Source organism: Rutidosis leptorrhynchoides, chromosome 9 (genome assembly GCF_046630445.1).
Source record: "Rutidosis leptorrhynchoides isolate AG116_Rl617_1_P2 chromosome 9, CSIRO_AGI_Rlap_v1, whole genome shotgun sequence".
Classification (NCBI taxonomy): Eukaryota; Viridiplantae; Streptophyta; class Magnoliopsida; order Asterales; family Asteraceae; genus Rutidosis; species Rutidosis leptorrhynchoides.
The window spans coordinates 370,532,464-370,541,940 of NC_092341.1; the positions used below are offsets into that span (position 1 = coordinate 370,532,464).

The 9,477-nt window shown below is 32.3% G+C and overlaps 1 protein-coding gene across 1 annotated transcript; it reads right to left on the reverse strand.

The window, feature by feature from the left end:
- Positions 1-242: 242 nt before the first annotated feature.
- On the reverse strand, positions 243-3,675 carry LOC139867343 (uncharacterized). Its single transcript, XM_071855712.1, has 5 exons — positions 3,351-3,675; positions 3,188-3,261; positions 2,414-2,525; positions 1,714-2,013; positions 243-685 (listed from the first exon to the last, which is right to left on the reverse strand). The coding sequence occupies exons 1-5, from the start codon at positions 3,483-3,485 to the stop codon at positions 407-409; spliced, it is 900 nt and encodes a 299-aa protein (XP_071711813.1). The 5' UTR covers positions 3,486-3,675; the 3' UTR covers positions 243-406.
- Positions 3,676-9,477: the final 5,802 nt, after the last annotated feature.

Genomic DNA, 9,477 nt, shown 5'->3' on the forward strand with positions numbered 1-9,477 from the left:
TCAAAGAGCTTAAGCATCGAAGCTGCCTGCAGGGCTTACGCATGACGCTAGGCAGCCTGCTAAGCGCTGGACAGATAATGCTAAAAGCTGCCAAAATTATTATCTTTTATGCGTTTTAATCCTTTGTCTTTTATAAAAGTGATGTTTTATGCGTGTATCCCCTAGGATACACTATGAATAATCATTTTCAATATATAACCATCATGTTGTACATACACATACACGTATTAAATTAGGTACAGATACATAAGTCTAGCATTTTAACAAGTACAATTGCATATATAACGCTAAAACAGACAGTAGTATTAAACTCGCGTAACCATGTGATAAAAAGAGGTCTCCAAGTTTAAAAGATACAGAGTCATGATACTTCATGTTTTATTCAGGTTTCACTACACCAAACAAGTCATACTAAAGCAATGTTGGATTCACCACCCGGTGGCTTACGAACGCCACCAAGATAATCTCTCGATTCAACCTTCCCGTCAGCAAATATATCACTTCCGCTCATTTCTCTTCGCTTTGCACTGCTTAGTGGTTTTTCAGTAGACCCATGTATTGTTGTGTCTCCTTTGAAGATATCATTCCCTGTCAACTCTGCAAATTTTTGGTTATGTATTATTTTTTTGGTTGCCTTTACATCCGCTGCCTCACCGAAAATTATATTACATTGACCTCCTGCAGGCTGTCACACAAAAAACTGAGTTAGTTGACCAAAAGTATCTCATCTCAAGAATATATCATTTGACATACTTGCCTCACTAACGTCGGACATATTCAAATTTAAAGAGGAAATGAAAAGTGTTAGGCAGGTAAGCCCAACCCATTTAAACCCATATCTAAAGGCACATAAATTGCCTCGAACCATTTCACCCATTACCCAACCGCTAGTTTAGCCACCACTACTAAAAGGTGAGAGGAAAATGAGATATTGAGATACAACTAAATATCAACAAATGGATGCGGACTAGTCAAAGAAAAAGAGGTTGATCCGATGATCTGCTTCATTTATATACTCAACCCCGCGCTCACGAGGTATGTGGGAGGTGAGATGTACCTTACAATCCAATGATCTGCTTCATTTATAAATTTATTTAATTTAATTTTCTTTACTTATTTTCATAAGTCACTACAATTTGAGACAGTGGCGGAAATAGAGTAGGCTGGGGGTGGGGGTGGTGGGGGGGGGTGGGGGGGGGGGGGGGGTGGGGGGGCTGCCCCAAGTGGACCTGAAATTTTTATGCTTAAAATTTTGGATTTTTTTATTTCACCCCAACCCAAAAGTTCATGACCCAAAAGCCTCCATCTTATTCATTGTTAGACTCTTTATTCTGAAGAAAAAATGTTGTATTTAGCCCAAAAACCTCCATATTTTGCCGCCAACCCAAAATCCCATGACCCAAAAGGTTGTAGTTTGTCCAAAAGCCTCCATATTTTGCCCCCAACCTAAAAGTCCATGACCCAAAATGTTGTATTTTCATGAAAGAATGGAATAAAAAAATTTACAGTGAATGTAAACGTTTAAAAAAAAAAATCGCCCAGGTGAATAAAATTCCTTGTTCCACCACTTATTAAATGAGACATTTGCTCATTTAGGATATAAATGAGATGATTATGTCACCTCTAGTTACCATGAACATATGCATGAACTTAATTCTATGTAAAAGGGCAAATACTCATTATTATAATAAAATGTAGAAAATGAGGGCTTACATTTGATACTCTTACAGAAGTTCTAACATTCCGTGGTGCCGGTGCAGGTTCAGCAACTTGTTTGTTTGCTTTGACTTCTACGGTGCGATGGGTAATCTCTGGGGGAGGGCCAAAGATGTCATTTCCACTAAGCTCTTTGCATTTGGCATCAGACAATGGCTTCTTGATATTCATGTTCGGATCATTTATGGTTCCACTTAATTCGCGCTGCTTTGCTACCTCAGGAACCGAAACAGGCTTCTTTGGAGATACTTTCTCTTCACTACTGAAAGATATTTGGCTGATCCCTTTTGTTGCTTGCTGAAACCATTTTATTTGAATTTAAATACAACACAATGATATTACGGAGTACATAATTAACTAGAATCTCGTACTCCGGCAGCATAAATCTGGCTCATGCACTAACAAGTAAGATAAGCTTCCAAACACTAAACTAGTACATCATACTAAAAGGAAAATGATTAACTTCAATTTTTTACAACAACTTTTTGAAAAAGTTACACTTTTTTATACCCTGAAGCAGAGTGCATGAAATCACATATTTTTTATACCCTGAACTTCATTTTCACTGTTGTTCATAAAGACTGAAAAATCAAAACCCTTTTGCCAACTGAACATAATTACCATCCAAAAAGGACTTTTTATCCGGACTTTCCTTAATTAGATCAACATATATCAACTTTAATGTGACAAAAATTACCTGAACGATACGAACGGACGTCTTTTTACTAGAAGCCGCAGAATTTGGTGATTCGGCTCCAAAAATTTTGTTACCGGTAATCTCTTTAAGCTTATACCCCGAACATGGCTTCCTAAGAGTAGCAAGCAACCAAAACTAAAATAAGAAACCAATTGATATAGTTAAGAATGTTTGACATGTTAACAATTATGTTTACCAAATATGATTCTGTTTTGCTATTTGTAAAGTTTAAAAAGATTAAACTTTCTCTCACAAATGGTGTCATTAGGCGTTACCCAACATTATACATGTGTTATGGTTGGAAGTGGTTTAACAAGTCATAGTAGAACATTATGCATTTAAACGTTCCTCATTAAAGAAAATCAGATTTATATCTAAGTAAATGATAATTGATATAGTTTCTGTAGCACATTAATCGTATAAAACCTTAGGGGGGAAAAAAAAAGAGTAACCAAGTGCCAAAGAACAATGTTCAAATTCTATTACTGTATAACATTTTGCTACTATTATATTTTGAATCAGCAACAATTATTGAAGGTTAAAATTACTCTTCCAAGTTTTTCGTTTTCTTATATCCCGTACTAGTTTAGTACAGAGTATTTAATATGCTAAATAAAATAAAGTAAACGTATTTCATAATAATAAATAAATTTTTTCTAGTAAATAAATATCATTAATAAAACTACATCCAGGATCTACCACTAATTATGAACAGATCCAAATTTAAATCCAATATATTACTAAAAAATGCAAAATAAAGATATGCATAAGTACCTTCTATTAAGAGATTCAGCTTCTTCTTCAGTAATCTGACCTCCAAATAATGTCTTACTTATTCCATCCGACGGCTGTTATGTTTTCCAGTAAATCAATGCATACACATACACACTAGTAATAAAATTAAAATAATAAAATAAATAGAAAAAGTAATACTAACCTGATGAGAACGAGAACCGTTAGCGGAGACCTTGACGGCACCGGAAGATTTATTAACTGGAGAAGGAGTTTCTGACCAAGTCAGAAGATCGGAAGTTGAAGCATTTGGTTTACGATTTCCTGATGACGATGACATTTTTCGTCCTTCTGATTAATATTTTACTTCGCAAATAAATCTACGATTTTGAGTGTCGGTAGATGGAGCTCACTCGTGGATTTGTCACGGGTACTAAAATAAATTAACTGTGAAACCTTTAATTCAAGTTTCTTTCTAAGTTTTGAATCGGATATAGTCTTGGATTTGAATTTAAAATAAAGATTGTTGTACTCGGTTATCAAAGTAATCGTCGCCGTCGATTTGTTTTTAAAAGTCGCATGACTTGGCGCACTCTTCCATACACATGGGTAACGATGTCGTTTCACTTTTGGGAGCCGCTGTTTGGAACTGGGCTTTTGATAATTTGATCTATCTATGCAGTATGGACTATGAGTTTTTTTTCTTGAGCAAGGAAACTTTCTTATGAAAGATCACGTTGGCTCTCTCATAGAAGGTAGAACTTCGAGTAATCAAGACTTTCGAACGCGAGACTTGGTGCCAGGTGAATTGCATATTATGCACACCCTCTATTCACACTCCATTTTTTTTTTAAACAATTATGAGAGTTGTTTCCATACACATACGTAAAATGCAAAATTAAGACGCAAATGTAAGATGCAAGCGTAAACATAAAGCGTAAATTAAATGTAAAACGTAAAACGTAAACGTGAAACGTAAACGTAAGCGTAAACGTAAAACGTAAGATTTAGAGATCTTCCACTCATATGATTTCAAAGTCCTTTCTAATACGTAGGATTTAGAAATACTCTACTCCACTCACAGGATTTCATAACCCTTAAACAGTTGAAATCTTCCAACCAATTATAGAATTTTATGGGTTTTGAAATGGTTATTTCACGAAATCTCTCGAAATCACACCAACCAAACGTCCCTTTATTAAATTACTCATAATTCTTTTTACTCAACAAATTATATATATATATATATATATATATATATATATATATATATATATATATATATATATATATATATATATATATATACATACATTTTTAAATGTAGAATTTTATGTATATATATATATATATATATATATATATATATATATATATATAACAACAACAATAACTAATTCCACGAATGTAGGGTATGCGGGAGTTGGAGTGTAGACAATCATTCCTCGAACCCTAGATTAGAAGGAAGTCACTACTCTACCCGCCACGGGCGGAGCCAATGTGGTGCAACCGGGGTCACACGCCCCCGGTGCTTAAAATCTGTTTATATGTTTTCATGTGTGAGTTTATTATAATTAAAACTGGATTCAGCGATAGTCACAGTTAATAATAACTTGAAACATTAATGGATGAAATGGTGGTTGCAGTTTAGTTTAATGGGGAGAAGAAAGAAGTAATGGCCCCACTTATATTTAAGAATATGCCATTTGTTTCAATTTTAATATCCAGTTTTAACCTTAAGCTTTATAAAATATCAATTTAACTCCCTTGAAAGATATGAAAATTCAGCTTATTATTAACATTAACATACAAATATATAAAACGTAAAAAATATGTTTATATACACAAATATGTATAAAACTGTTAAATACATATAAAATTTTAAAAATATAATATGAGAAAAATATAAAATATGAGTTTAAACTATTTTGTTATTTATTAATATTGATATTGATATAGTTTAAAAAATTTTACTAGTGTTTGAAGGATCTTTTTTATTACTACGAACGAAAACTTTTTATATAAAAGTTACGCCCCCGGTAAAACAAAATTCTGGATCCGCCACTGCTACCCGCGAGTATAGAACTCGCGACTAGATAAGATCGTCCCTCCCTCTACTCGAGAGTTAAGAGATTGCTTCCTAAAGGACCTCCGGTAAGGAATGATCATTCATTATTTATTTATTATTTATAAGGTAATGATATGTAGAGAAGTACGAAGTAAGAAGTTGGTGTGAGAATTTCATCAACTCACTATTCATTCATTTTTCTCTCAAATGATACTGTACAATTTTGTCTGCCAACCTTAAAATAGGCATAGGGACAATTTTGTCATTTTCTCTCTCATAATGTGTAAATTTTGTAGAAAGAATGTTGTCTTAATATTGACCGGGATGATAATATTATTAACAATGAATATTATAATTATTTAAAATTAATATGTTTCTCAAATATTTAACATTTTCGACTATTGTTCATTATTTTTTGTCGGGAAAATTAACATTTCCGATATATGCCATCCACATTTCGTCATAATTTAATATTCTTTTTAAATATTTTTTTTGCTAAAGTAAATATATTTTTGAATGAATAATATTTCGTATCATTTTGCTTTTTTCAAATGTAAATGTAACATTTTCGAAGAACGTTAGCAACTTTTCGCCTGTAAAGTTAATACTCTATATTGTTTTTGAAAAATGATATTATTACAGAAAATAATAACTACTTTTCACCTAGAGGTTTATATTTATTTTGAAAGAAATATGTTTTTTATGGAAGAATATTATTATTTTTTATCCGAAACATTAATATTAATCCTTTATTCTAAAACAATTAAATGGTGTTATTGTTCAATTTGTTGCAATTTTACTATTGAATAGAAACAATTTTGATGAACACTCATAATTTATCCAAAAACTTTGTATTTGAATGTAGACTAATTTTTCCAATAACGTTACTATCATTTTCAAAATATTTTTACTAAAAATATTACTAACTTTTTTTACCTAAAAAGTTAATATTTTTTATGAAAAATAATATTATTTTTTGAATAATATAACTTCGTTCCATGTTTATCTCCATAATTTTAAACCTTGACATAAAAACAGTTACACATATATTATACATACATAATTGCCCAGCTGTTATTATTACACATAATAATAATAATTAATAAATATTATATTAAATTAACATATATTATCATTATAGCTAGTACTGATTAACCTTAAGACCATTCTTTATGAGCAACAAAGATGAGCATCGTTGCCCCACAACAATTCCCTAACTACCCTATGTTGTTGTTGTGCTTCAAATTGTGGTGTCGTCGTGGGGCGGACCACAGTATCGACAATGATGGGAGAACCAATCAGGTTTAATTTTTTTATTTTTTATTATTTCAATACAATATTAATTAATCAAATATCAATTATAATTTACCGACAACATCACAACACCACAACAATATATCTTACCACAACGCCCTCTCAATCCCACAACAATGTCACGTCACCAAAATTTTTCATCCACAACACCACAACAATTACCATTTGCGTAGTGAATGGTCTAACTATTGTTGTAAAAACCTAACACTCTCGTTTAATTCCCTATTACTTCTTTTTAAAAACAATCTGTTTCGATTTTTCAAAATTCGTTTAATTAATCGGTTAATGTCGATTAATGGGTTAAAATCGGAATTGTTGATCAAAGTCGATCAAAGTCAAAAATAACAAAAGTTTAAACTAGAATTTTAGAGTTTTTGAACAAAATGAACGATTTAGACATTTATGTTGGAGTTTATGATTATGGTTTTCTAATAAATTTACACGTATAATTTCGAAATATATTATTTAGATGTATACAAAGTACAATCCGACTAATTCCCGAATTGTCGATTACACCTTTCAAATTCTCAACCGATTACTCTCCGAATAACAAATTTTGCAACCTTGATCTCAACAATCTAATATGCATTAAGAGCATCGGGTGTGGTACGCGTCGGCTCAGCGTCGCCACCCCCAAATTTGTCGACTGACCATCGCCCCACACCCATCCGGCGTCGGTGCAGCGTCGAGTGAGCCGACGTCGTTGCCAAGACTTCGGTTTCTTGGATGTTTAAGTGGGCCCCGTTTCAAATATATATCCGTTAGTGCCCGTTACCTTTTTTTTAAATCATTTCTTCATCCCTATATAAAACACCACAATCTCATTATTTACACACACAATTTTTTTTTCTATTTTATTCATTATTTTACACATTCACAAAAAATATGGCCAATCGTTGTTTGATCAACCTCGACGTCCATCACAACGGCGAGCTTTCCGATAACCGCCAATATTGGTACGACGGGTACACTCAATCATTCGAAGCTCTAGATGTTACCGGCTTCGATGTAGAACGCGTTGTTAGCTTTATACGCGATAGGGTAGATTGCAAGGCCGCCGACATTTGGTACTGTGACGAGGTCACGGATTTGTTCAAGGAATTTTAATCCGAAGCCGTGTGGGAACGAATGGTCGAAAAGGCCAAACTAACGAACAAACGTATTACGTTGTACTGTAGGAACGTGTGGAGCCTTTCGGCTTCGAACGGTCGAGATGATGATACGTCTTCGCATGAATCCGGTTCTCCGACTCGCTATGGCCGTTAAATTGTTGTTATTTTTAATAAGTAATTTTTGGGATTTAATAAGTAATTTTAGGATTAATAAGTAATTTTAGGACTTTTTTATTTTTTGCAACTTTTAATTTTAGGTTTTTAATAGTAATCGTTTTAGGACTTTTTTTTTTATTAATAAAAGTGCATTTTAGGACTTTTAATGTATTTTTTAATTTAATATTTGTTCGTATTTTTATTAATTCTATTTAGTAATGTGTTAAAAATATATAAGAAAATGTATAAATAAATAATTAGTGGACCCTATCTTCTCTCTCCAAGACACTGAACTGACAATCTTTCCAATTCCCCTGTTTTTTCACCAATGTCAGTTTTCAGCGTCAGTCCAGTCAGCGTCCAGTCATCAGCAAGACACTGAACTAACACTGAACTGACGCGTCACCAGTGCTCTAAACATTCTTCTCGAAATAAAGATCCATCTCATATGACTATTACGAACTGGGCAAACTGAATGAGTCGACAGTAAAGATAGTGGATTGAAGTTTTCAGTGATTGCGAAACCGCTATGAACTGAAACAACGGCAAAGAATGAAATATCAAAAATTGCATTGATTACGAAATCATTACGAACTAGATAGTTGACTGTGAGGAATAATGTATTTATTTTTGGATGATTGCATATTTACAGGTGACTATCGTCAATTTATTCTTGATTTGTTCGTCATTACAAATTACGTAGTTTGCTTTTTTGTTATTGTTTATATTAATCAACAGTTTGTGCATATATTTTTTTTTTTCCAATTGTGATTCATCAAAAGTTTTGTGAAGTAGGATAATGTATTGGTGGTATCTTGAATAGAAAAAATCATCGGGCGCTGAAAAATGAGGGGATGAATCTATTTTGTTGTATATATATATATGGGTAGGTTTAAACGAGAACCAAAAAAAGGGCAAAAACTGATAGAATTTTTTTAATTCCATAGTTATTATGCATTTAAATGCAACAAATTACATGCAAATGTTAATTAGTGATCATATCATTAACAAACATATGTTCATTACCATAAATTACATGTTAAATAATTAATTGTATGAAATGTTCACAAGTTATACAAATAAGTATGTACATGTTAACTGAAAACTATATATTTAATTACATAGGTAGAATATAAGTTTTTTCAAACTATTTTATGTTTATTGTTACTCTCCATCAACATTTATGAGATATTTAATCTATTCACATGTGAAAATCTTTCTAAATTAAAAGTTCTCGCAGTTCTTACCTTTCTTGTAGTTCTCGTTTGAACTTTTGGCTATATATATATATATATATATACACTAGGTTTTGAGCCCGTGCGTTGCACGACTACTCAAAATTCGTTTTAAATAAGTCACTTATTTTAATTTTATGAGGCTTGATCTACATTTTCAATCAATATTTGTGGTTGCGTTTAAGGGAGACATGTCGATCCAATAGCTTAAGTGTGATTAATTTGAGCCCGTACTCTATTTGTAATAAGTCATAGTTGTTAAAAAATGACACATTTATAGTATGTTAGTATGTTTCGTTGGCAAAACAGGACTATAAAATACATATATGTTTCATATTGCGTGTAGTTGCAACAACAAAAAATTGCTCGAGTTCTATCAGATTTAAGAAATCGGTTGTATCTAATTATGTAATGGCATAATTTACTAATAAGAGTAATACATTACCA

Bases quoted from the DNA above. Each gene is read 5' to 3' on its own strand.
- LOC139867343 (XM_071855712.1), bottom strand. From the start codon at position 3,485: ATGTCATCGTCATCAGGAAATCGTAAACCAAATGCTTCAACTTCCGAT. The intron at 2,526-3,187 runs GTACTTATGCAT...TGCTACTCTTAG, and splicing joins GCTGAATCTCTTAATAGAAG to GAAGCCATGTTCGGGGTATA. The intron at 686-1,713 runs GTAAGCCCTCAT...TTTGTGTGACAG, and splicing joins CTTCTGTAAGAGTATCAAAT to CCTGCAGGAGGTCAATGTAA.